The sequence below is a fragment of the Osmerus mordax genome, chromosome 8, assembly GCF_038355195.1.
Source record: "Osmerus mordax isolate fOsmMor3 chromosome 8, fOsmMor3.pri, whole genome shotgun sequence".
In the NCBI taxonomy this organism is placed as follows: domain Eukaryota; kingdom Metazoa; phylum Chordata; class Actinopteri; order Osmeriformes; family Osmeridae; genus Osmerus; species Osmerus mordax.
In genome coordinates, this window is record NC_090057.1 from 2,460,753 (window position 1) to 2,486,530 (window position 25,778).

Below are 25,778 nucleotides of genomic sequence, written 5' to 3' on the forward strand. Positions count from 1 at the left end.
ACATACACCTGCAGTGAACCGTTTTAACCCTCGTGCTGCCTTCGGGTCACATGACCCAAAGGTTCATAACAATCCATCGTTGTGTTTACCCAATACAAAAACAAATAAAAATAATTTTCTTTTAACCTTTGCAATGTGGGGGGTCTGAGACAGCCCAACGGTTAAAAGAAAATGCTTCACTTTGTTTTTGTATGAGGTAAAGTTGTCGCAATACGACGGTGGGTCACAATGACTGATGGGTCAGAATGACCCGAAGATAACACAAGGGTTAAAAGACTTTTTGGACATGTTTAAACCTGTTAGTAGAACAGTGGAGACAAAATAACTGAGTTATGATTGGGTAAGGAACTTTTTACTATCCTGTTTCTCCTGTTTTCCTCATGTTAAATAAAGGGATTTACTGTCTGTGCAAATGCTCTTGATAAAACAAAAGAACAAATGAAAAAGCAAAGCTACTGAAGTATATCGTGGACAACAAAATACATTTACATAATTATAATACAGAGAAGGTGCTGTCAGATCATGTGGAGGTGTCATGTGTTGGGGATGTCAGATAGATCTGTGGGAGTAAGTAACAACTGTTTCCATTTGGGTAGTTCTCTTTTTTTTTTACACCTTCAACCACATTGTCTTCTGGCTTCCCCTCTTGTGATTCCACCCCAAACTCAGTTCTAAGTCAAAAACACATGAAAGAAGAAAAAAAAAAAAAACACGTAACATTATAAGACCTTTCCAAAGCAAAATGATTTGAAATGTCAATGGAACAAATACGACATTTGATTCTGGGAACTCTGTGGTGAGCTGTAGGTATGGACCCTCAGCTTGCACTAGAACAGTCTAGAAGACTTGAAAGAGGTACAATAGGAAAAAAAACAATGCAGTCAATACTGAAAACATTAGGACAACTGTAAGTTACAGCTGTATCAAATAAAGTTGACTACATTATACATTTGAACTAATAACACAGAACCACAGCCATTACGTATGCACAGAGAAATTAAAGACATACTAACAGAGAACTCTGCTAGAAACCAACAATTATGGTTGAGCTACATATTATTAACATATTATCCAATTATTGAGCTTTATATGAACGTTTGATGTTTTTTTAAATCATTTTATTTTGTGAGCGACTTCTAGGTAAGTCACATGACTCTTCTAGGTAAGTCACATGACTTGTGATGAGAGAGAGGAGGGGGTGATGCAGGGAGTTCCCTCACCACTAAAGGAAATCAGAACTCACATTTTCCATGTACATATTTATTCAGTGTACAAAAGTCATATGAAACTACAGTCAAAGGTCAAACCCAAACAAACATGGAATATTATTCATGGGTTGTAAGGTGAGAGGGAAGGTATAAGTGAAACTGAATGTCTTTGACATTTTGACTGACAGGTTGTCACATGACATGAGGGAGAGGTTCATCTCCAGTTCGTTATCAGAATCTATTAAGTCACCTAGGAATCCAGCATCTCAGGTTGAAAAGCAATTATCGTTCCATATTTTACGATTAACATACGTCAATGAACTTCAGAGGGATAGTCAAATCCATCCACTAAAATATTTCATAGTATGCATGTATGTAGACTGATTAGGAATGTGTGCTTGAGACATCTTGTTTGTAAGGGTTATACCCTAAGGTATCCAGCCATTCGAGTAGCAGAATACTTGTCAAAACTTGTCAAAAGAGTCGACGGAAACGGCAGTTTCCAATAAAGACCTGTTCTATTGTATCTAAGTTTCTGTGTCTGTGGGATAAAGAGTTAGGCTTGTGTGTCGTTAATGAGTCCTCATGGTCCTTTGCACCCCTCAGTGGTGCCGGATCCTCTCCTTGTCTTTAGATTTCTTAGGAGAGCGGCTGTGGCTGTTGTCCCAGCGGCTGTGGCCTTTGTCCCTGTCCTGGCGGTTCTTGTCCCGGGGCCTGCTGTGCTTGTGGTGTCCCTCCCACTCCCTGTCCCTGGAGCGGGACCTTGAGCGCTGACGTCCAGCTGTCCTCTCCCGCCTGCTCTCCTCACCGTCCTGGAGGTTTTGGCCGGGGGACAAGTTGGAGAGAGTGAATTACAGGAGTCACGATTACTAAGCACTTTTAGGTCAATCACACCTTTGTTGTGAAAGGACTATCAAGACAGGCTCACAGGGCACACCTGTTGCTCACCCATATAACAGTCATCTAACCTTGGATTTCTTTAATTTCCTGCTGTCCTCATCACAGGGATGCTTGAGTTCTTTGTTCTTTTTGTCCATGTGCAAATGGCTTGGCCCCTGTTCCTCCTCCTCTAACAGCAAATCATATCTTGAGCTTTTGGGAATGTTAGGGAGAACTCAAGGAAGTGGAGTGTAGACTTCCTGATAGATGTGCCAAAACAAAGTTTCTGAAATGACTGGGTGTTCCAGGGCGTTCCTGTTAATAAGGAAGTCAACATTGAATAATGCTCACAAAGTTGTAAAAATACAAGGATACTCTTGTTTAGGTTTGGCTTTGTCTTTCAGAGCCAACTTGGATCGGCTATCGACATCTTTTTCATAGGCCTTGAAGTCATCTTTAGTATATTTTCCACCTACAAAACCAGAAAATAAAGTTCTTACCAGTTCTTATGTTCTGTGCACAGACAAGATACACGCAGACAACACCCTAACAGGATACAGCATGTGTTTGTATGTCTATATATATATATTCTATGTATTACGATACATACTGTATTGTACAATAGTTGAGAAAATGAAAAGCTGTCATCAGGCAAAGGTTAAATACTTTTTACACTTTTTGGGGTTACTATATAATTCCAAATATAATTTTCTTGTTTTGATCTCTTTACTATTACTCTAAAATATAGAAAAAGGAGAAATAAAGATATCTTTTGAATGATTAGATTGTTGTTAGATTATTTTTATATACACACAGATCTATGTATAGATACACGTGCGTGCGTGAGTGTACGTGCTTCCCAGTGTGTCGCTTATCTACAGATGATTGATATTGTGAGTCAGTATTATTTACCTTTGCCTTTCCATTTGATCTTGGAGACAGACTGGCTGAAATCTACATGTATGCGCCGATCGTCTATGAGGACATTGTCCATCTTGAAGTAGGCTTTCTCGCAGTCTTCCTCCTGAAGACAGGGAAAAGTATCACAAAGTTCAATTTTTGTCAGCCAATCAGTGATATAATGTTTTCCATTTGAAAAGGCATTGAATACTTAATATTTACATTTAAAAACCACCGAATTCATAGCATCAAAATATTGTACTTCAAAAACCATATCTGAAATTCATATTTATAGCTCTTTAAAATTGAATATTGAATTGAATATAAAAATATATAAAAATCAGATCCAAAAAGTCAAGGTTCGGAAATTCAGGTTGCTCAAATTCGAACGGTAAAATTAAAATCCAATACCAAATTTTAAAATTATGTTTATGTTAGTATCGTATTTGTCTGTTCGTCTGGCGATTGCCGATTACCTAACTAAATAGGTTTAATTTTTCACTCAAAACTAGAAGTCTAGCGCCCTCTATCATAATTCAACTACAGCTTTGGAAAAAATTAAGAGACCACTGCACCTTTTTCTTTCCTTTTAAAAAGAGTTGAGAAGGCCATTTGAGTAAGGAACAGAAGGATCAAATTTAAGAGGCCATTGCAAATTCTACCCTTCTGTTCCTCACTCAAAATTGTCCTTCTCAACTTTTTTTAAAAGGAAAGAAAAAGGTGCAGTTTTCTCCAGAGCTGCAAAGGTGCAAATTTTCTCCAATATTACCGACTATGAGAACAGACAGGGTGTTGAGGCATCTGAGCATTAGAAAAGCTGTTACAAACCTTCTCAAACTCAATAAAGGCATAGCACAAGGACTCTCCTGATCTCCAGTCTCTGATGATCTCACAGCTGCACCAAAAGCAAAATAAATAAATAATAATTACATTTACACTGAGTTATTTGGGGCAACATTCTGGAATCTAGATCTAGAAAGTTACAGCACTGTCGAGTTTTGGAGGTTTGCATGATGATCTGCATGATGATCTGAGGGAGTCAGGTGGCTGAGCGGTTAGGGAATCGGGCTAGTAATCAGAAGGTTGCCGGTTCGATTCCCCGCCAGACAAAATTACATTGTGTCCTTGGGCAAGGCACTTCACCCTACTTGCCTTGGGGGGAATGTCCCTGTACTTACTGTAAGTCGCTCTGGATAAGAGCGTCTGCTAAATGACTAAAAGTGAATGTCTTACCTTTTGATGAGGCCAAAGCGGGAGAAGATGATCTCCAGGTCTTCGTCTGTGGTGACAGGGTTTAGCTTGCACACAAACAGCACATTCTCTGGAGGTTTCACATCCGCATCAGGGAGGTCACCCACCTTGAAATCAACCACACAAACCACTACCTTTTAATATCCACAAGGAAGCAGTCTCTCGTAGATTTAGAAAACATCTCTCTATGACACTGCGGTAGGATCAGTCCCCGGTCTCCCTCACCATCTCCAGCAGGATGGCCTGGGTCTTAGCCTCCTTCTCCTTCAGTAGTTCATCCAGCTCCTCGGCCTCTTTCCCCTCCATATCGTTGATGTCTTCGTCCGCACCTATTCGTCCGCTCTGCAAACAGAAGGCGGCAAAGTCAGGCTCCGGGGGGGGGGGGACAGGGAGGCACGACCCCCCCCATTCTGAGAAAAATATGATTTGTCCCCCCCAATAAATCACTATAAACATAACTATGTAATTTCAATAATATTAGTAATACGCAATGAAAGTGCTTTGCTGATTATGGACACAATGGAAGTGCTATGTGTAACAGCAGTAATTTTGGTGTCGCCCTCAGGAATTTCTATTGAGAAAATGTCAATGTCATATAATGTCAACCGCTCAACCATCTGACTCCCCCTTTATAGCAGCTACAAAACACACGACGGTGCGGTCACTCACGTCCAGCTGCTCTTTAGTCGGCTCCGGGGAGCGGTCAGGTACCGGAAGGTCAGGAGGGTCGTCGAAAGGGTCTTCCAGAATCACAGTGTGATTTATCCTGAAATGACGAAAGCTCGAATTAGAACAACTCTGGGAATTTGTAATTTTATCACCGCGTCACAGTTTAACCCTTGTGTTATCTTCGGGTCATTGTGACCCCCCACATGTTGCGACAACTTTACCTCATACAAAAATAAAGTGAAGCCTTTTCTTTTAACCGTCGGGTTGTCTCACAGTGCCAAGGTTAAAATAAATGCTTTTTATTTGTTTTTGTATTGGGTAAAGTTGTCGCAGCACAACGATGGGTCGTTGTGAACCTTCGGGTCATTGTGACCCGAAGGCAGCCCAAGGGTTAAATAGTTCCAACAAGGTGACACCTACACTGCTCACCTGATGTCTTGAAAAGGGATGAAGTCTTTGTCCACAAAGGTCTCGTTGATCTTGGCTAAGACATCCATCCCCTCTGACACCTCCCCAAAGACAGTGTGGACTCCATCCAGGTAGTCCAGGTTCTCTCCTGTTGTGATGAGGAACTGAGGAGCCACATGTGAGCATTATATGACAACAGTTAAGACGTGTCTTACATATTTTTGTGACGTGACCAAATCACACAGGTCTCTGAAGGTATTTTCTACAGTCAGGGTAGATATTTGCAAAGGGGAAATGTACGGTTTGTGGTGTCATAGTTTGATTCTGTGGAACCAACCTGGGAGCCATGCTGGTCACTTCCATTGTTTACCATGGACACGATTCCCTTCTTTCTGTGTTTGATGCGTGGTACTTTCTCCACATCAAAGAAGCGTGCCTGGTCCCCATAGAGCTTGCTGATGACAGCAAAAACACGTATTCTGGATCAAATCCACAATCTTCGATACAGCTAAAATTGATCATCACCAAAGCAAGGAAAAAAATCGAGAGGCTTTTGTCACGCGCCCAAATAAGCAGAATGATTGATGTACGTTTCCGACCTGAAGACTGACTCGCCACCACGACCAGTTCCCGTCGGGTCCCCAGTCTGCACAATGAAGTCTCTCTAAAAGGAACAGCCAAGCAAGTTTAAGATGATCTTCAGATGTCCATAATCACGCTCTATTCAGGAAATCAGTTTAAGATGACTGAATATTATGCTTATTGAAACAGAGGTAAACGTGTTTTCTACGGAGATATAAAATACATTACCTGAACATTGTGGATGAGGCAGTAGTTGTAGAATTTTATTTTGCATAATTTAAGGAAGTTTAGGGTAGCTGGAAGAGAATGAGAGTGTGCAGAAAGTGATGACCATGGTGAACATTAACTGTTAGCCAAGGAATAAATAGTTAGATGAGTTATATAGTAATGCCAATATATATTCATTGGCTAACCACAACCCTACAGCACCCAGATTGGAAAGCTGTTTGAGTGGATGTGCAGATACTGTCTGGTTTCGTTTCGGTAGCCTGGTGATTTTACCCAGCACAAGAGTAGCATTTATCAGCGAATTCAATGTTGTAGCTAGCTAAAAAGCTAAATGTTTAGCTATAGCTAGCTAAAAAGTTAAATAACGTCCATGATCCTTGATTTAGTAGTCTACAGTAGCTTGCTAAATTAAACGCATCTGAATAAGGGTGCGTCTTTCTGCATGCAATATTTTCCTGAGATTATAAGTGATATACATATTCTTACTCTTAGGTCGTTCTTCTGTAAATAAATCAATAACAATATCTCCTAACGTTGTTTCAAGAAGAACAGCCATGCTTCCGTCGCCACAACCAAAAGGGGTAGAGCTAACTACGCATGCGTTTTTCAATCGAAGCCTTAACTAGTGTGGGTTTTCTGATATTGCCCAACCTTCACGCTGGAACACCAGTATTATCCCTCTCGTTCCTAAAACACGATAGAAAGAAATCGCCGACAGTTTTAAAGTGTGTACCTTTAACGAACGACTAGTTTTAGTGAGTTTTAGCTGAGTAATCGACATAATTATTTCGAACGTCGCACCGTGTGAGGACCCGGGCATACAAAATCAAAGATCCTTTTTTTCAAGGCTAGCTAGAAGATCACCGAAAGCGCACCGAAGACAGCCATCCAGCCAACAAGATGGCGATAACACGAACATCAAATTGTGCTATCTTTTTATTATGTATTTTGGTAATATTCGTTGATTCAGCTCCTCGACAGTTGAACACGGTAATTGTAATTATTTCGCCTGTGTTCGCTAGTTCATCTCACTTTACCGGCAATGATAGCTACGAGGTATCTGTTTTGCTTGCTAGCTTAGGCTAGCAACATTACACTGAATCGACGAGTAACGTTACGTCAACAACATCAACACAACACATTGCATAGCTAGCTGGCCTAACTTATGTAAATGCTAACGAGTATGTAATTGAAACATTTCATTCTATTTTGTCATTCAAGGAAAACATTCTAATCAATGTGACGACAGGAACCCTAGATGACACTCAAGTGCAGGAGTCAAACAATTTGCAGGTAAGTTTAAGCCAGCACTGCGGTCTGAGTGTAATAGATTTCATCCAGATCCTGCTAATAATATATTATTTATAGGAATTATATCGATATTGTACCTCACGACAAGCAGCCGTGGCCAACCTATGTATTTCTAAACCTCAATCCACATTTTTAGATCAATCTGAATATTTCAGTGGATGAAGAACAGATACTCATTAATGACATACCAGTGGAGTTGTCCGGAGTGACGCGTATGAACTGCCAGGCACTGCTCTGTGAGTTGGGGAGATGTATTGTCTTGTATAGTTTTAAACGACGTTGCGTTCCCTGACTACAAAAGCACACTGTTTAATGAAACATTCAACATCCTGTTCTCCTTGTTATTGCAGTGGATACCACAAATGGAACCAGTGAATTTGAATCAGGTGATTTAGTCTCTACTGTCACCCGGGTGATGGTGAGCCAGAACCGCTTGTGGAGTGATTCTGAGGAAGTGGTGGCTCTGCAGGTGTTCAGTGAGGTCATCGAGATGGAAGGAAGAAAGGTGAGCTAGGCTTTCGAACGTGCCATTACTTATCACTGCACTATGTGCTGACAGTTTGGAAAAATCGTTTTGTATCTCTGTTACCCTTAAATTAATTTGTATTTGATCATTTTACTTCTTCTTTGCCGTTTAGGTCCAACAGCCAGACATGTGTGAGGTGAAGATACTGATGAGCCCAAATTTCCAGAAACTTGCTCAGTACACCAACACCTACCCAATTGGACACAGTGAGATCTTTAGGATCCCGAGAGAGAACGATGTGGTCATCACAGATCCAACCAATCCCAACAAAGACGGTAAACGTCCAATAAACAACAGCGTTGCTTTAACATTTGAATCAAACTCCGCCCCCCACCCCCCAAGTCAGTTTCTAAACAATGCTGTGTTCCATTCTCCCAGCTGAGGGTCAGTTGGTCTTCCAGACCACCAGTCACTATCCCATGAAGCAGGCCGAGACCACGCAGGAGGAGATAGCTGCCCCGGGGAAGCTTCCAGAGACTCCCCTGCGCATGGACCCAGACCTGCTGTATGAGGACGGAGAAGAGGATCTGGGACACCAGGCTGATCAACAGATCACCGAGAAACCCATCAAGGAATCCATGTCCTCCTACAGCGTAAGAAATCCCCAAGCAAAAAGCCATTGTGCCTACGTCCTTCTTTCGTTTGTACAAATGCGTGTTATTGACGTCCTCCTTCCTCGCAGGCCATGTGCAGGTGGGTGGAGCAGGTTAGGGAGCGGCTGAGACACTTCTGGTCCGAGTCCCTGCCTCTCTTCTTCCTGGTCATGTGGGTGGTGGTGATCGGTGTCGTCGGGTCCGCAGTCATCGTCAAGATCCTGGATATGCTCTTCCCGACATGTGAACACAAGTACGTCACAGAATACCTCCCAGAGTCGCTCTCGTGCTTTTTAGTGGCTGATGCAATCCAACCATTGGGATTTTAGTCTTATTCAGCTCCCTTATACTGTCATGCCTTCTAGAAAGTGTTATTGTTAACTCAAAGCATTAGTTATGTGTATCCTTATTGCATTATTATTATTTTTATGTAATACTTTACTTTATTATTTATTGTTAATCCAAACCATTCGATTTACTTAATTACTTGATTATCCCTATTGTATCATTCATTTTCTATGTATTAGTTTGCTTTAGTACTTATTGATTATTATAAATGTTGTTTAGTTTAGAGGAGGGCCTCGTGTAAGCTTCCCACGTTTCTTCCCTCCTCCTGCACCTGTTTTACCCATTGTTTTTGTATTATTTTTTTTATATATAATATTTTGTTCCCCCAAAAAAAGTGCTTTGAGTCAAGACCTATATTGACCAATTCCTGTTTTTCTCCCAGGGGTAGATTCCACTTGAATCCTGCCACTTTGATGCCAGACGATGAGAAACACACCCTGCTAGAGAACATCGAAGTCCAGGCTGAAGCGGAGGGGGAAAAGAAACCCTGATTGATCAGGAGGAAACATTACGGAGGCATTATTTTGTCAGAGAAAACACAATCTCCTCCAACTTTGTAGCACTTCCACACATTAATTCACTTTACGTTTCCCCATAAATCATCTGTCTTTTGGCAACGTTAATCTGAAAGGTTACTGCTGAAGAACACGGACCTACTGTATGCTGTTACTGTTCATATTATGATTGTGTTACCTCACAGTGCCTCAGTAACAATTTATGATGTGTCATACTAATCTATTGCTTTTGGACTGTTTATTTCATTCTGATTGCTGAGATATCTCTGACTGCAAGCAATCTTTAATCATAAGAGAACATCTTAGCATTAGGTTAAATTGTAACTTTTCTGTTGTCATTACGCTTGCACTAAAAGATGTTCAATATTAACTAATGGATATTCAGCTATGAAATGTGTTTATTGTAAAATGTCAGAATTGAGTTGAATGTTCTTGCATTTTGCCTGAATTCAAATTGGCTGCACAGTTAAAATGGGCCAATTTCAATTCATATGAGAAAGCACTTATTTTGTGTTGCTTAGTTTCTTGGCATGAACTTTGTTGTAAAGACACAGGGGAGGAAATGTTCCAGAGTTTTGTATAGTGAGACATGGAATGTACAGTATGGGCATGGAACACAACTTCCTGAAACTTGCACATCACATATATTCTTAAACTTTGTCCAACCTGAATTGGCCTGTATTGCTTTAAATGCCTGTTTGTGTGTGTGTGTATGTTTTAAGTTAAAATAGGTGTATGGAGATTGTTACCATGTGTTATTTGAAATGTTATTTAGTGAAATGGGATGCACATTTGTATCCCCCCCCCCCCAAAAAAAAAGCTTTATGCAACTGTTGACTTTTCTTTTGATGTCAGTCTTTCCAGTCTAAATGGCTGTTAAGGTGCACTGGCTAGTTTGCCTCAAAGAAGGCTTGGCATGAGCAACATACATGTCATTTCCCAGGCAAGACTTCACGATGACCTACGCATGACTTTGAATGGGGTACACATGTTTATGTATCATTAGAATCCTCAGTGTATGTCCAGGTAGCAAACACAGTTTGCATGATGACCTAAACTGGTCACTTCCTGTTATAGTTGGGTAACTGGAAAAAGTAGAACTATGAAATCAATGTAATCAAAGGAAATGTTTCAACGATTCCTCACAATCTCGGTCTTGTGGATGCCGTTCTGAAGCATGGCTTGTGTACACGATCTCTCACTGAAGGCAAACTGTACATTTAATTCCTAAATCCAGCTCAATAAATAAAATGTTTATAGCGCATTGGATGTTTTTTTTTTTAATAGAAAACGGGTATTGTGAATAAACTAAAATCTTTATTTTAATAGATTTTATTCAAAGCTTTCTCAGCCAGATATTGTTAGTCTTTCATGATTATGTACAAATTCACCTCTACAAAAAAAGTGGAAAGGAATCCACACTTCATTTAATTCAAGTACACACACACGCACGCATTACGTAGTGTAACTGACACAAACTCATCCAAAAGCATAACACAATCTATAAAAGTGAAAGGGACTTTGGTGGCAAAAGGGTTCGATAGAATTGCAGAGTAAATGACTGGTTCTTACTATGTCACGGCCTCCCATCAACAGAACCCATTCTCAAGCTCTACTCATGTATGTGAACTAGGGAATCCATTGGAATGTACTTGACACAGGCCAGAAGGAGTAGAAATAAGGCCAGGAGATGTTTTTTGAGTGCACTTGGTTGCCTCCCTTAACTAGAGGCATTTCACATCACCCAACATATCCATTAACATGGTATGGGTAAGACACCAGTGTTGACTTGATTGTTGTCAGAGCTAGTCGGTCCGGCCACTGAGCGCACATGAGACAACCCAGGCTCAACAGGAGCCAAACTCTTCAATCCACTTCTCATACTTCTCAAGGTCAGCAGCGGACACAGACTTGGACACTTTCTTCAGGGAAGACTCAAAGTCCTCCATGGTGGTCGGCATGTGCATCTCATCTCGTGAAATGTTCCGGATCTCCTCCGGTGTCAGACCCTCGATCCTCCTCCTCATGGCCATCAGAGACGCGTCCCTGCAGGTGTGACGAGAGGCTGGGTCAACACTCAGGAGAGTGGATAACAACAGACATTATTCATCAACTTCAGAGCTCCGTTTTGAAATCCAACCCTTCATATGATTTCCCTTCCTCCTGTAGCGGGACACCAGGCCGTGGCGAGGAGACAGACTGAAAGGAACTGACCTGCAGACGTTGGTGATGTCGGCCCCTGAGTAGCCCTCCATCTTCTCTCCTATCTTATCCATGTCCACATTGTTAGCCAGTTCCAGCTCCTTCAGGTTAATAGCCAGCAGCTCCACTCGGCCCTTGGCTGCATACACACACACACACAAACACACACACACACACACACACACACACACAGACATAGCTCTAATGAAGGAGCAACATGCTAAATGTCGGTGAGGTAGCATTAGTCTGGGGTGCGAGAGCTCAGGGGGTCTGTGGACCTGAGGGCAGGGGGATATAGATCCTCTTCTCCAGTCGTCTCCTCAGCGCCTCGTCGATGTCCCAGGGAAAGTTGGTGGCCGCCAGGACCATCACCATCTTAGAGGGGTCGTCGTTCTCTGACGCACCGCCGACACCTAAGCAGCAGAGTTCACACCCTCACTTGGCAGTATCATATCACAGCAACAAAAAATAAATATAATAATAACTTGTAATAATGTTTTCTCATATCTATGTGGTTGAAGACAGAATGGTGAGACGGTGATGTACTGTTAACCTGATGTGATGGAAGTGAAAAGCAAGAACAGAAGGTGTTATTTTTAGTTTGTTACCATCCATCTGGACAAGCAGCTCTGCCTTCACTCGCCGGCTGGCCTCGTGCTCCTCTGAAGTGCCCCTGCGGCTGCACATGGAGTCGATCTCGTCGATGAAGATGGTGGTGGGGGCATAGAACCGTGCCTGGACCAAACAAACTTATTAGAGTAGCAATCCATCCTTCAAGTAATGAGGCAGTTCTGACAAGTTACTTTTCATTACTTACGGCAGGGTTAGCACTTTTCAGTTAAGGCATTAGTCTACCCCCCCCAAACTACCCCCCACCCTCCCCCCCGGTCTGACGGCAAACCCCACCCTACCACCTTAACTAACAAATTCTCTGTGGGAAACCCTGCTTACGGCATACAAGAACTAGCCACAGAAGAGTCTTACCATTTCAAATAGTAGGCGGACCAGTTTTTCAGACTCCCCTCTGTACTTGGAAGTGAGTGTGGATGAGGAGACATTGAAGAATGTGGTTCTGCATTCTGTGGCAACAGCTTTGGCAAGCAGGGTCTTCCCTGTGCCTGGTGGACCCACCATCAACACACCCTACAAAGTATATTTGGGTCAAACTTCATGCCCTTCTAGAACAACACACTCATAACAACGAAAGAGGAAGCGGTTATAAAATGCAGACTAAACACAGGTACCTTCCACGGCCGTCTTATTCCTTTGAAAAACTCTGGCATCCACATTGGAAGTACAACAGCCTCTTTCAGAAGTTTCTTTGCTTCTTCCAAGTCTGCAATATCATCCCTAACACAAAACAATAATTAAGATTAGTTTACACACACACACACACAGTATGTTCTTGAGAGAACATTGTTCCGGAAGTTTACGAATGTCGCAGACCATTTGACACTAGGATTTTGGGATATGATGTCTCTTTCCAGGGCCTCAACCAGGTCTTTGTCATTTCCTGTCCCATCAAACTTCTTCACTTCTTTGTCTGCAACATCAGCTTTATTCTGCAAAGCAAGTCCACTGGATTATTTGCTTGTCCTCCAGGAGGATTAGTGTAGCGGTAACAAACAGTATCGTACAGGTTTAGTACCAGCTAGAAACCAGATGAACAACCTGGGGAAGGCTAAAGGTAAACAGACATGCAATGGCTGGTGTGTGATCAACAGTGCAAACAGACGTGGAAAAATACCTTCCAAAGTCAAATACAGGACTTACCGGTGCAGTAGCAACGATCATAGCACAAACATCTACTTATGATATTAAATGTGAATTCAAAACCTAATGTGTTGTAGAATGAGTTTTGAATGAATAAGGGGAGGCAGCGACAAAGGCTCGTCCAATGTCATTTAGCTAGCAGAGCAATGACCTTGTTGTCTCCTTTTGGTTTGCCTGTGATCTCTTTCTTCTCCTTGGCCTTCTGTGGTTTGCCCTTGTCCCCATTGGGCCCACGCGGCGACTGCCTCTGAGCCCGCACACCAACACTCAGGCGGTTGTTGTGCGGTTTGCCGTCTTTGTACGGCATCTGAGGCCTCCGGACTGGGCACGGAGAAGCTCTTTATGATGAGAAGAGATGAAATGTCATAGGCCGGAGATATTTTTCCTGACATTTTCAGTTTGACAGGGAATTATTTGACAAAAACTTTATTTTTTTCCCCCACAAATAAAGCCAACCCAGGGCACTGTAACACTAATCTTCCTCATGTGAGGGCATTATTGAGTTACTTTTTGAGAACAAACAGCTTATTCTCTTCCCACATGCACTTCTGCGCACCCACATAAAGTTCACAGAATCTCAGATGTGCACGATCTCCTTCAGTTCAAATAAGAATACACATTTACAGATGATTGACCTTGTGAATCTCCAGTAGAAGAGAACAGACAGACAGGGTAAACTATACTGTTCATACCTCCGCTCTACTGGCACTGGCCATATGTCACCGTCATGACTAACAGTGCTTGGTTTGGATGGAGCCGTGTCTAGTTGAAAGCTCTCTAGTGTCCTCATTATTTCTTGAACATGTTTATTTTCTTCATTTATCTCTTGCCATACCTGTTAAAAACAAGATGCAAGAGTCTCCTAAATAAATTCATTTCCTGAATAGTTCTAGTCACTGAAACCTACGTGGCAATCCAAGTTAGTTTATAAATCTCCTACCTGTTGCCATCTCTGTTGAAAGCTGCTGTCCCGAACACTGAACACGTACTTTATCTGTTCCAGTACTCCTTGATAACAAACACTAGCTGAGTTGTAGTTCCCCAGCAAGGCGTACTCACGGGCAAGCTTCACATTCTCAGTTATTTCATGCAGACTCATTCTGGTGGATGAAAAATGTTAATATCAATAGCAAGAACAATCTAGAAAAACGTATTCCTAAATTCTATTTTTTTTTCTCACATTACTGCCAGGTTAATGCGACAACCTAAACAAGACCAGGGTGGAGTGCGGTGGAATTGACAAAGGGTCTATTCGTTTAAACTCATCTGATACCGCAAATGGGTGGAGCCTGAAGTTGAACAATAGTTGTAAAAACGTAGATATAGATTTTACTCACCTGCTGCACAAAACAAACCAAAACCACAAGCTGGCTGAATAGGGCAAACGATCTACAACTAGCCAGACAATTTACGAAATTAGCTGGTGAGCTAGGTAGTTAATAAATCACTCACTTGACACTGAAGCAACACTATAATTATATGATTGAACATGAACGTTAGAAACTATATTATTTACTGGTTGAACTATATCAGTGATCACGTCGCCGGCAAACTTGTTTTCAAACGTATATAGCTGGATAGCCTTAGCTTGCTAGATTTGCTAGTAGAGCTAACATCATTAGCCAACACAAACCCACCTGTTGTACACTTTCAAGTTGATACTTACATAAACCTTGGAGAAATATGGATTCGAGATCGGGTAAGCGGTGTCAGCGATGACTGTTATAATTATAATTTCTGGGGTTCGCAGCTAATGCACTTTTTTAGTTACTTTAGTTGTTTCATACCAAACCCAGAGACGATTACACCCGCCTCATTTTCTAGAACTCAAATGCGATAAACGTCATATCCTGATTTCTCTGTTAAAGCCATTATGTATTCCAGAGTGGACTTAGTGTAGTATATCCTATCTTTCTTTTAACACAAGCTGCTAGTAAATCGCTTACGTCAAATATATTTTAGTGTCACGTCCAGACATTGACAGTGACTTCAGGTAACTTAGTAGCAAAGTAATTTGTTAGAACACTCACAACATTGGGTATGGACAATGAAACACAATGAAATGGAGTCCTTACGAGTACTTACATTGTGCTTACATTCTTTATTCATCACCACCCCCCCCCCCCCCCCGCACCCCACCCCAGTGTACATTTGCACAAAAATCATCAAATCATGCCAACTTTACATGATTACAATGAAACCAGTGCAGGAATGTCAGTGATCATATCCATTACTACATTCAAATCGTTTCAAAACACAAAAAAAGGGAAAACCACTTAAAATTAGCTGTGAGCAACAACAAAAAATAAATCGTGTGCTATATAAATCCAGTTTTTTCCAATACAGTGTCACTCCTTCATGAACAGGGCAGCTGGGTCACTGTCAGAAAGATCATTCACAGCGTAGCCTAGTGCTTTGGTTGAGACTGAATAGAAGTGAAAGGCACAGTTGCCATTAAATGTAAATGAGAAGTGTCACTACACAAAAAAGAGCCAGCTGTCCCTCACACTTCCATCTCACAGCATTGAATACAGTATTAGTGTACTTTCAGGTGGCAAAGGAAAAGACAAAACAACATGGAACGACCATCCTTAACCAGAGCAAAGAATAGAGGTCCTGCCCTAATGAACACTAAACAACAGAAGGATCAAGACATATTTACATCAAATGTATGCAACACTTTATAAATACATTTTAGGTATAAATTAGAAAAATACACAAAACACAAATCCAATCAACTATGTCTAGTGTCATTTAAAATGCCAGTCTGATTATCCCCCCTCCCTCCTCCCTCCCACCCCAAAATATTTGGTGAAAGTGAGCAGAAGATCAAAGGCACAGCAATGAATAATTCAAGAGTTATTTATACCAGCAAATTCTAGAAGAGAGATATTACTAGATCCCCATTGCAATATACCTATTAAAATATAAATTAAGACAATTACAGATAAAAGCTTCAACAGAAATAAATCTTATCCTCCCACTAGTCACCAGTTAACAATTTCTTAAATAAATTAAGGCTTAAACAGAGTTTGTAATTCTTCAAAGAGCACCCTGATATGTTCTGCTTTCAAAACTGTATGTCCATGCAGACAGCATACATCACGCTGGCGTACCCTGTACACTCCATGTACACAAAAATGAATTTACTTTCATACCTTCAGGCATGTCCCATTTCAGTTGCCTATCTGGTCTTGAGGCTCTATATGTCGACGACACGATGTATTTACCCTTGGAGACCGTGACCAAATCTGTAGTGCAGTATACCACAGATGTCGTGCTGTGTCATTCCTAACTGGGGAACTCATATTTTCTCTGTAAAGTCACACCATATGGAATAATCCCCTTAACACAACCCAACATTTACTGTCAGTCACTGTAGCTCAATTAGTGTACCTCCAAACATGCCTTCTGACAAAACAAAGACCTACTCCCAGACCCATTCTGTACCAGCAGGACTAGGATGTCCTGACAGGGCGCTACACGTACACCAGATCCCTCCCTGGAGCCCCCCGCCTGTCCTCCTCTGGGCCGCTCTCCTCCTGACCGCCGCTCTCCGCCTCATCCCCATCATAGTTCTCGTACTCGATGGGCTTGGGGCAGCTGTACGGGTGCCCGTTGTCATCAAAGAAGCGTCGGAAGGTGAATTCGTAGAAGGCGTGCTCCGGGTGCTTGCCGTTCCGGAACCACCCGTTGAGCGTGTCGTTATGGTTACCGTCGCTGTCATTGTCGCTACTCCACAGCTTGTCTGGGTCCACGGGGTCGAAGTTGGAGGTGTCGGTGCAGTGTGCGATGGTGGGGATGTAGGGCGCCGGCTGCTGCCGGAGGTCGTTGGAGAAGTCGACGGCCTTGAAGAAAGGCTGAGCCTTGATCTCGTCCGCTCCGTTCCTACCCAGGCGATCCTCGTGGCCGCGGCACAGTTTAACTATCAGGTCCGAAGCCTCTGGGCTCAGCTTTGACTGAGGGGGGATGTGAAGCGAAGTCTGCCAGTTTATCACCTGGAAACAAGTGGTAAACATAAGGGTACAGTTAATAGAATCAGTTGTACAGTGAATACCTGTACTCCATGACGTTCCATAAACAATAATTCACCTTGAGTTGGGTTTCCAGAGGCGTGGTTGCTAGGAAGGGAGGCTGGCCGACGACCATTTCATATAAAATGACACCGACACTCCACCAATCACAGAGCTGGGTGTATCCTGGGGGAACGAGTGTACATGTTAGCGATGTAAAACCAGCACATTGAGAAGCAATATCAAAACGTTCGTTGATCTAGCGATCCACTGACATCTTTAAATCCCCCGACTGTACTTGAACTTGAGATCCAACCAGCGTAACCCCCCCCCCCCCTCCCCCAGAATCGGTTCCCGTGGCGACACCGTCCGTACGCGTACCTGTCCGGAGCAGCACCTCAGGAGCGATGTAGTTGGGCGTGCCCACCAGGGAGTGGGCCAGGCAGCGCTGGTGCTGCCTCGCCTTCCTCCTCTCCAGGGGCTTGAGCCTGTCTCCACAGCGACAGTTGGGCGAGTCTTCCCACTCCTTACTGAAGTCCATGCTGTCCTGTCTAACATGGTCCCCTGGAGACGGGTCACAACACGGGTTAGATAAAACTCCTCTGAAGGGGAAACTGTTCAGTATAGGAGCGATTCTGACACATCCCTGACTGGAAATAGCTAAATAACCCGAGAAGAATTGAGTTATGAATACACCATCCTGTTTAAGGTCCCTACTTACCACTCTGGTAGTACTTGGAGTCGTGTGTCCAGCGGAAGCCAGTGCATAGGCCAAAGTCAGTGAGCTTAATGTGGCCGTCCCGATCTATGAGGATGTTGTCGGGCTTGATGTCTCTGTGGATGAAGCCCATCTTGTGGACACTCTCCACAGCGCAGGTGAGCTCAGCGATGTAAAACTGGGCCAGTTCCTCTCGGAAGATGCCCAGCCTGATAAGAAGGCTCATCATGTCTCCTCCGGGAATGAAGTCCATGACGAAGTACAGGTTGTCCTTGTCCTGGAAGGAGTAGTAGAGGCGCACTACCCACTCGTTGTCCGCCTCCGCCAGGATGTCCCTCTCGGCCTTCACGTGAGCCACCTGGTTCCTCAGAAGGACGTCCTTCTTGCGGAGTGTCTTCATGGCGTAGAGAGCCCCCGTGTCCTCCTTCCGGGCCAGACACACCTCCCCGAAGGCTCCGATGCCCAGTGGCTTGATCCGCTTGAACATGGACTTGTCTATTTTGGCCCGTTTCAGACGGATGTAGTTGGACTCCTTCTGGCACAGCATCATGCGCATCTGCTCCTGGGCGTCTCCTGATAGACCCACCTGGAAGGGGCACGAGGAGAACCAAAAACGATCACATACCGACACAGTGCTTCACAGAGAACAGTAAAGACAACCTAAACCAAACCAAAACAAGACGCATGACTAGAGAGCAATGCATTCCGTTTAGTCAGAAAGCCCACGTAAGTCACCAATTACGAACGAGTTACCAGAAGAAGCAAACAATACGTTAAGAGCAACATGCATAAAAATACATTTAATGGACAGAGGGTTCAAGGAATACTCCTTAACAAGTGCCTGGGAGTAGAAAGGCATGCGTTTCCCTAAAGGTTGCTACAGGCATGTCCATGCCATCAGACTTGGGCTTCATGTCTAAAACAACCTATCTTTTTAGAGAAGCTTACTTGTGTCACTTGTGTGTAGACTACTCAGGTCACGGCATAGAAGACACTTTTACCTTTTACATCAGCTGTTAGTGACAGCAAGGAGGGAAACGGAACGATAGAAGAGAAGAGAAAAAGAGAACGTAGAGATCAGGAAGTAGACAGGCTATAAGACACAACACACTAAAGCTGACAAAGGAGAAACGGAAAAAAGAACAGATGGAACGTGAAAGTCAAGGGAGCTAACTAAAAGACAACATTGGGATCACGGTTTGTAAAATTAACATCCGAAGATGTAGTCATCAGAAACAGCTAAGCTTTTCCCCCCCCACCCAATGTAGGCTAAACATATCTTGGAAACATGGATTTAGAAACATCAACATGTCCTAAACCCATTAGCCCACCCACTTGTAAGGACTCTGCAAGGTGTTGGTGCAAACTCACCCTCTGCATCTCACTCTCCAGCTGCTTCTTCCTACGTATCCTCTGCTGGTGGTTCTTCAAGATGTTCTCCACGTGCTGCTCCATGAAGAACTTGAAGGCCTGGGGAGAATACAGAGGAACGTTGGGCTCTCGGCGTTCCTCGTCTTTCTTGTTCCGGCGCACAGGCACCGGAGATGTCGTGATCTGTTTCTTCTCCCTCTCGGCAGAACCCGCGGAACTCTCCGGAACGTCGGTCTTGTCGCCGCTGCTGCAGCCCTCGTCTTCCTCCGCCTCCTCTCTGCCGGAGCTCTGCTTGGCCCCGCCCTCGTAGGCGGGGCAGGCGCCACCAGGCTGCTGGAGGAGGTGTTTGGGGTAGGGGGGCGGAGGGCCCTGGTAGCTGGGGACCTCTGGTAAGGGTGCTGGTGGCTCCTGGTAGGTGCTGGTAGGGGGGGGAGGCTGGGGCTGTTGCATCCGGGGAGGGTATGTGGGAGCCACAGCTGTGTGCAGCTCGGGCTTCTGCACACGCATGCTCTTGACGGGCTGCAGGATGGGGGCCTGGGTGATGGCGGTGACGGTGGTAGCGGAGGGCTGGGAGCCGGCTGGGTGGGTCTGACGGTGGCTGTTGAAGGAGTTGGAGCGGACTGGCGCGTTGCTCTGCCAGGATGGAGATATGTCCTGGTTGCTGCTGCCCGGGGAGGACTGGGGCTGGGGTGCTGCCTGAGACCAGGACTGAAGAGGACCCATGTTGTACATGTCCAGGTTATGACTATTCCGATTGGGCACCATCATAGACTGAGGGAGGTTGCCACCATTGACGTAGCTCGGGGAGGAAGCAGGGCCTCCAGCCTGCATCTGCTGAGCTGTGGGACTCTGTCGGCTGCTCTGGTTGACTGGGTATGGGGGCGGAGGCTGCCTGCTGTTCCCACTCATGGTCACGTTCTGATGCCCCATGTAGTCTGGTTGACTGGAGCCATTCTGAGGCCAGCTCGGGGGGAAGTTGAACTTGCTCCCCCCAGAGTTCTGCATGATGATGGGCTGTCGGCCCATGGGCACAGGACTGATCCCTCTCTGGTTCTGGGGAGCTGGGGCTGAGTAGCCATCCGGCCAGGCTCCTTGGGGGACCGGAGAGATCCGGGGGACCAGGTAGTCCATGTTGCCAGAGAAGCGCTTGTTTGAGGGATTGCTGTCCCAGGAGGGTGGGGGAGGAGTTGCACCCCTATTCGGGGGAGGCGTGACACTGCGAACCTGAGGCGGGAGTGGAGGGTTGACCCGCTGGTTGTTTCCAGGGTGCCCCTGAGGGAAGGCTGCGGGCGGACGCCCGGAAACGTCACTCTGGGGTCCAGGGCTATCTGAACGGTACATGATCCCTTCCACCATCATGGGCCCGTGTCTTTGGGTAACCAGTGATTCCTTTGAACCCTTCCAACTCTGTCTCCTCAACACAGGCTGCTGAATGTGAGATGCACCTGCAATAGGAAGAAATACTGTGTTTGAGATCAGAATCGAAAATGATTTATGTCCACTGACGATATGTCAACTGCTACACAGGTATTAAACCATAAATAAATAGACCGTGTTATGGTACTGAACTGGCAAAGATTCCCTTCTCCTACATACAATCTGTTTCACAGTGTCTTGTTTCCTTCGTGAGAATACATTGGCTTTTCAGCAAGAAACGCCATAACTCTTAAATCCTGCCACAATAGAAAGTGTCCAGGAACAAGCCAGGGAGAGGAGGATGAAAGCCAACAGTTGGTCCCAGGGGACAGATGCCTACCAGGGCCTTTCATGCTTGCAGCGACTGGGCGTGCGGCTGTAGACACCATCTGCTCCCTCACTGGGTCCTGGTAGCTCATCTTACTGATGTACTCGATGGCTGCCTCTGTGCTGCGGTTGTTGGTCTGTTTCAGAGCACGAATCACCAATTCCTGAAAATAAATGTTTGAAAATAAATTAAAACATGATCAAATCATGTTATCATTATCAACACGATGTAAACTAAAATAACTGTTTACACAAACATGTTAGTTACAGGTGGTTTAATACATGAAGTTCTTTCATGTGATTTAGCAAATGCAAAACATTAACATAGTCACGTTTTTTTCTTCTTCCTATAAAACAATGGCATAGCTACTTTTAAATCAAAGGATAATTTGCTTAACTACCTACACATGACTGGCACTCAAAATGTTCAGCTCGTTAAACTGACTTGTTAAAGCTGGTAATTCCACTCTGCATAGTTTTCATTTTTCAAATACTTATGCACACACAAAAAACGCACGGGACAGCAAAGGTTCAAATGTCGGACTCCTTCAGAATAAACAGACTTATTAAATAAGTATATGAATATCTTGGGAGCTCAAGCACGACAGAACAAGACCGGTAACCGTTAACATTGTTCCTTACCTCCTCAAACCCAGCAGAGAGCAGCTCCAACAGCATCTGTCTGTTCACCTCGGCTGTTTTGCCAGTGGAACTGGGCTCATTGGCAAAGGGCATGAGAGACTTCCGTATCTCCTGCAAGGCCTTGTGGTAGGGGTTTCTAGGGTTACTACTGCGCCCCTGCTGCCTCGGGTCTTCAGGCAGTACCTTTCCAGCACCCATATCCACCTTAGGGGCGTCAGATGGTCTGGACAAGTTACGGAGACTCTCGCGGATTTCCTGCAACATCTGGTGGCTGTTACCAGTGTAGTTGCTGGCAGGGAAGGTCTTGGGTCTCATCTGTCTGTATCCTTCGGGTTTCTCCCCTCTCTTCATGTAAGAGCATGTATGTTGACAGCCACAGCAGTGAATGGGATGACACGCAGTACTTTCGCACTGCGAGGGTATCGGGTGCCGAGTTTAGTTTCCAGATTTCAGTGAATTCCGATCTGCATGCTGTTGACTAACATCTAGGCACCTGCTTAAGACAAGACACACACTGTCAGGGGTGTAAATGAACACTGTATGAATTAATCTGCCTTCACAATATTGACGATGAAATGAAATATTCTACATAACCAAATTATACATAAAAAGGAATGGCGCTTGATTCATTTCTGAATGAAGCACTTCGTTATCGCTAACTACAGAGCTATCAAGCTACCCAACGTAGCAAGTCTGAACGAGCGGATTTTTAGTATCTATAGCAAGTGGTTGTGAATTATTAAATGAATTCAGTAAGGTTTGCAGAAGAGTAATGCTACAAAGCTCCGCGTTTAGTTAAGTACAGTCCTGCTGTTGTTAGTAGCCTAGTTGCTAATAGCTCCACGGCCTGTACTGTAGAAAAGCAGCTTTAGCACTAGCTAAGCTAGCTAGCTAGCAAACAACAGGTTAGCTGTTCCAGGCGATCAATTTACCCGCGATTGCGTGGTACTTACGATCAAATTAAAAGCCAAATGTAAAATAATAAAATAAAGCTCGATAAACTTATTGTCAATTATTTTATGTATGAGTGTAAAAGTCAACGTAACAGCTAATGTCTAACCTTTCGCGAGATATTCCTCAATGTCTGACTGTCAAGTTGCCCGGATGTGTGTGGCTTGTTTTTCCTCTTCCCATCATCCTTTGCGTTAGAAGTATGAACCTGCCTGACCTCCTGGGTACTAACTTGATTAGCTCCATAGCTGTTCTGGTAAATTACTTTGAAATGTATAAATGCTAATTCATGGTCACTTCTTTTTATGCATCTTTAAACAACTGGCTGCAGATAAACATGGTTCAACACTTAGTCAAAGCTTTAAAACGTTTTCACAGATGCCTTTTATTTCAAAACAAGAGTTACAAAATAATGTAATTTTCCCCACTCGAGTCCTCTGCATATGGAGCAAACAATCAACACCCCAAACAGAGTATCATCTCAGTATTAATGTTATATAAGATGATGATTATTCTTTCAATAAACAGAAACTACAACAAGAAACTACAGATATTTACCATCATGGGGACAACATCACATAAAAGGTCAGGATACACATTGCAACTACACACAGCACATTCTTTCTACAACAACAAAGACCCCGTGCTTTTAAACTGGGACTTGTCTGTTGACATACACAGCCTCCCCATCAGTCCCACAGACCAGGCACTGACCCAGTATGTCTAGACTGTTCACAGAAAGAGTCTGGCTGGGAAGCATATTTGTCGTCTCCAGGCGGCCTTTACTAGAGTCTCCAGTGAGCCAGGCGTTGACGAGAGACTGGTTCTCTCCAACCAGGGCACCAGCACTCCGGGAAATCACACTTGTGTTCCGTCCACCTGGTACACAACAAGTATTACAATTTATTAATATAATATGTGACGCAAGACAATTTAGTTTATTATGACTGGTGTGTCACTGATGTGACCCAACTAACTTAAAAGAAATCGGACCAAATCCTCCTTTTGTATTAGTAAACGCGACAGACCTCAGCTGTATGATCACTTCATGTAATGTGTGTACTTGCTTTGTAAGAACGACGTAGTGTCCAAGTTTGTGGATGTTTCCCAGTGCCACAGCGAACCATCCTCAGAACACGAGAAGAGATGATCTGGGTTGGAGGGGTGAAAATGGACTTCCCACACTGCGAAAACACAGAACAGACTTTAAAACCATATCAAAGACTGCTCTCGTAGCGAGAACTGAATACTGGAATACTTATACTTTATTATTCACTGTATAAGCCCTTACTTTCAGCAGAGTGTGCATCCATGAGAGAAAATGGCATGTTGCCTTGTCTCACATCCCAGATGCAGAGCATTCCATCCTGCCCCCCAGTGGCCACAATATGTTGTTGGTTGGGGTGTCTGTCCACACAATGCAACGGGACTCTATCTCCAGTTCTAAAATGCAAAAGAAAGGCAGACGGTTACTTTTCACGGCAGGTTGTGGAACTTAAAACATTTTTTTTTTATTTGAATGTGAACATCTTACAGAGAAAGAATCTGTGACGGTTCATTGGCTTGCTGCCTGAGGTCCCAAAGCTTGAGCTGACCAATTGAGTTCACGGTAAGGATCTCAGTTGTCCTCAGAAACGTTACAGCATGAATGGTACTGCTATCAGCATTTTCTGATATAAAAATAAAAAAATAAAAAAAATAAAAAAAAGTTAGGATTTTGTACATAACTTTAAGTTATACATCAGCAACCTTGATGTTATACATCAAAAGAGGACTCTAGTTCCCTTACACACCTATGGTGCGTATCACCTCCTCCTGGTCAGCTCTGAAGATAACTATTCTGCCATCTTCACCAACGGTAACAATCTCAGGACTGTTACAAACAACCCCAGTGCATGGGGCATTGTCACATGGATAATGGTGAGCTCTTCCCCATTGGTGAGACACAGATAATGTCTGTAATGAAGACAAGAGTAACACGAAAACAGTTTAACAATTGTAAGGGATAATTCGAGGAACAATGTGACTTGTAAGTGGCGGTTTGGGGTCCTGCATTTGTTGGTCAAATTCATACCTGGTTCGTATGATGATGACGGTATATGGTCACCGCACCTGACGACGATGCTGTAACTATTTTGTCTTGATCCAGAAACTTAACGAACACAGAACATCCATGTAACCACATCGTATAATTACTGGCCATGTACTGAATTAAGTAGAATAACATAACCTTACTTACTTGAAGATCTAGAACATCTCCATCATGCTTTAGTTCACTAATCAACTGTGGGTCTCCCTCGAATTCATCTTCCATACCACTGACACCATTCTCTCCGATGGACCAAATGGAAACTTTGTTGACCTAAGTGAATAATACAAATAACTCGTAATCGTATATTGTATTACGTACTGTACACAACTTTAATGAACAAATACTACAATACAACTAAACGCAATCCTGATGATTCGTAACTGACTCTTGACAGCTAGATAGCTATAGCTTAGCTAGTAGTTAGCTAGCAAGCCTACCTCGTTGTCCCAAGAGCCAGTGGCAAAGATTTCCGGTTGTTGTAAAGAAGAAGATGAGACCGGTCTCCATCTCGTTTTACTGATTTTCTGTGACACGTATTTTGCGTTTGTGCCTTCCATGTTCTAAAGTATATTTAGAAAAAATCCCACTCAATGTACAACACAGTGGCATATGGGCATTTTCCTGAGTCCCGCCAGCCCAGGTATGGTGGCCGAATGAAGTCAATTTCAATAACGAAACGAGAACAAACCGTTTGCAAATCTCTGACGAGAGTCTAATCAGCTTTAGCTCTCGGGCTCCGCCTCGTGGATTAGTGAGGCTGTGATCGCTAATTCTGCTGGTCAAGACAGATGCACACCCGTGGAATCAAAGCTGAGAGATCAACCTGAATTTCAGATGTAATTATAAAGCAACATT

At 43.7% G+C, this 25,778-nt stretch overlaps 5 protein-coding genes across 7 annotated transcripts; 1 reads left to right on the forward strand and 4 right to left on the reverse strand.

The window, feature by feature from the left end:
- Positions 1 to 1,244: 1,244 nt before the first annotated feature.
- On the reverse strand, positions 1,245 to 6,710 carry ppil4 (peptidylprolyl isomerase (cyclophilin)-like 4). The gene is made up of 13 exons (XM_067242365.1): positions 6,612 to 6,710; positions 6,126 to 6,193; positions 5,915 to 5,979; positions 5,653 to 5,770; positions 5,337 to 5,479; positions 4,908 to 5,004; positions 4,464 to 4,580; positions 4,221 to 4,345; positions 3,816 to 3,882; positions 3,000 to 3,111; positions 2,463 to 2,559; positions 2,177 to 2,300; positions 1,245 to 2,020 (listed from the first exon to the last, which is right to left on the reverse strand). Exons 1-13 carry the CDS (start codon positions 6,679 to 6,681, stop codon positions 1,811 to 1,813), a joined length of 1,413 nt encoding a protein of 470 aa, XP_067098466.1. The 5' UTR covers positions 6,682 to 6,710; the 3' UTR covers positions 1,245 to 1,810.
- Positions 6,711 to 6,796: 86 nt separating this feature from the next.
- On the forward strand, positions 6,797 to 10,682 carry ginm1 (glycoprotein integral membrane 1). The gene is made up of 8 exons (XM_067242370.1): positions 6,797 to 7,115; positions 7,347 to 7,418; positions 7,573 to 7,672; positions 7,787 to 7,941; positions 8,075 to 8,237; positions 8,341 to 8,555; positions 8,645 to 8,808; positions 9,286 to 10,682. Exons 1-8 carry the CDS (start codon positions 7,026 to 7,028, stop codon positions 9,392 to 9,394), a joined length of 1,068 nt encoding a protein of 355 aa, XP_067098471.1. The 5' UTR covers positions 6,797 to 7,025; the 3' UTR covers positions 9,395 to 10,682.
- Positions 10,683 to 10,715: 33 nt separating this feature from the next.
- katna1 (katanin p60 (ATPase containing) subunit A 1) lies at positions 10,716 to 15,209 on the reverse strand. Of its 3 annotated transcripts, none has more exons than XM_067242367.1 (11): positions 15,060 to 15,209; positions 14,334 to 14,493; positions 14,086 to 14,228; positions 13,545 to 13,731; positions 13,067 to 13,182; positions 12,865 to 12,970; positions 12,605 to 12,763; positions 12,229 to 12,355; positions 11,899 to 12,033; positions 11,633 to 11,759; positions 10,716 to 11,464 (listed from the first exon to the last, which is right to left on the reverse strand). In XM_067242367.1, the coding sequence occupies exons 2-11, from the start codon at positions 14,490 to 14,492 to the stop codon at positions 11,266 to 11,268; spliced, it is 1,458 nt and encodes a 485-aa protein (XP_067098468.1). In that variant the 5' UTR covers position 14,493; positions 15,060 to 15,209; the 3' UTR covers positions 10,716 to 11,265. The 3 variants fall into 3 exon arrangements, with proteins under 3 accessions (XP_067098468.1, XP_067098470.1, XP_067098469.1); XM_067242369.1 differs by having other exon boundaries at positions 15,031 to 15,209; XM_067242368.1 differs by lacking the exon at positions 15,060 to 15,209 and having other exon boundaries at positions 14,334 to 14,627.
- Positions 15,210 to 16,198: 989 nt separating this feature from the next.
- On the reverse strand, positions 16,199 to 22,977 carry lats1 (large tumor suppressor kinase 1). Its single transcript, XM_067242366.1, has 8 exons — positions 22,941 to 22,977; positions 21,881 to 22,373; positions 21,252 to 21,402; positions 19,496 to 20,940; positions 18,128 to 18,710; positions 17,788 to 17,970; positions 17,486 to 17,592; positions 16,199 to 17,391 (listed from the first exon to the last, which is right to left on the reverse strand). The coding sequence occupies exons 2-8, from the start codon at positions 22,229 to 22,231 to the stop codon at positions 16,873 to 16,875; spliced, it is 3,339 nt and encodes a 1,112-aa protein (XP_067098467.1). The 5' UTR covers positions 22,232 to 22,373; positions 22,941 to 22,977; the 3' UTR covers positions 16,199 to 16,872.
- Positions 22,978 to 23,197: 220 nt separating this feature from the next.
- nup43 (nucleoporin 43) lies at positions 23,198 to 25,563 on the reverse strand. Its single transcript, XM_067242035.1, has 8 exons — positions 25,361 to 25,563; positions 25,071 to 25,193; positions 24,906 to 24,983; positions 24,625 to 24,787; positions 24,366 to 24,501; positions 24,123 to 24,274; positions 23,899 to 24,015; positions 23,198 to 23,710 (listed from the first exon to the last, which is right to left on the reverse strand). The coding sequence occupies exons 1-8, from the start codon at positions 25,478 to 25,480 to the stop codon at positions 23,481 to 23,483; spliced, it is 1,119 nt and encodes a 372-aa protein (XP_067098136.1). The 5' UTR covers positions 25,481 to 25,563; the 3' UTR covers positions 23,198 to 23,480.
- Between the last annotated feature and the right edge of the window lie 215 nt (positions 25,564 to 25,778).

Coding starts and splice junctions, on each gene's coding strand:
- ppil4 (XM_067242365.1), bottom strand. CDS start 6,681: ATGGCTGTTCTTCTTGAAACAACGTTAGGAGATATTGTTATTGATTTA. Junction 5,980..6,125: donor GCCTCATCCACAATGTTCAG/GTAATGTATTTT, acceptor TGTTCCTTTTAG/AGAGACTTCATTGTGCAGAC. Junction 5,005..5,336: donor ATCCCTTTTCAAGACATCAG/GTGAGCAGTGTA, acceptor TCGTCATTTCAG/GATAAATCACACTGTGATTC.
- ginm1 (XM_067242370.1), top strand. CDS start 7,026: ATGGCGATAACACGAACATCAAATTGTGCTATCTTTTTATTATGTATT. Junction 7,419..7,572: donor AGGAGTCAAACAATTTGCAG/GTAAGTTTAAGC, acceptor CCACATTTTTAG/ATCAATCTGAATATTTCAGT. Junction 7,673..7,786: donor GAACTGCCAGGCACTGCTCT/GTGAGTTGGGGA, acceptor TTGTTATTGCAG/TGGATACCACAAATGGAACC.
- katna1 (XM_067242367.1), bottom strand. CDS start 14,492: ATGAGTCTGCATGAAATAACTGAGAATGTGAAGCTTGCCCGTGAGTAC. Junction 13,732..14,085: donor CCAGTGCCAGTAGAGCGGAG/GTATGAACAGTA, acceptor CTCATCATAAAG/AGCTTCTCCGTGCCCAGTCC. Junction 13,183..13,544: donor AACCAAAAGGAGACAACAAG/GTCATTGCTCTG, acceptor CTTGCTTTGCAG/AATAAAGCTGATGTTGCAGA.
- lats1 (XM_067242366.1), bottom strand. CDS start 22,231: ATGAAGAGAGGGGAGAAACCCGAAGGATACAGACAGATGAGACCCAAG. Junction 20,941..21,251: donor TGCAAGCATGAAAGGCCCTG/GTAGGCATCTGT, acceptor TTCCTATTGCAG/GTGCATCTCACATTCAGCAG. Junction 17,971..18,127: donor CTCCAAGTACTACCAGAGTG/GTAAGTAGGGAC, acceptor ACCCGTCTCCAG/GGGACCATGTTAGACAGGAC.
- nup43 (XM_067242035.1), bottom strand. CDS start 25,480: ATGGAAGGCACAAACGCAAAATACGTGTCACAGAAAATCAGTAAAACG. Junction 24,984..25,070: donor GAGATGTTCTAGATCTTCAA/GTAAGTAAGGTT, acceptor GTGTTCGTTAAG/TTTCTGGATCAAGACAAAAT. Junction 24,502..24,624: donor GGAGGTGATACGCACCATAG/GTGTGTAAGGGA, acceptor TTTTTATATCAG/AAAATGCTGATAGCAGTACC.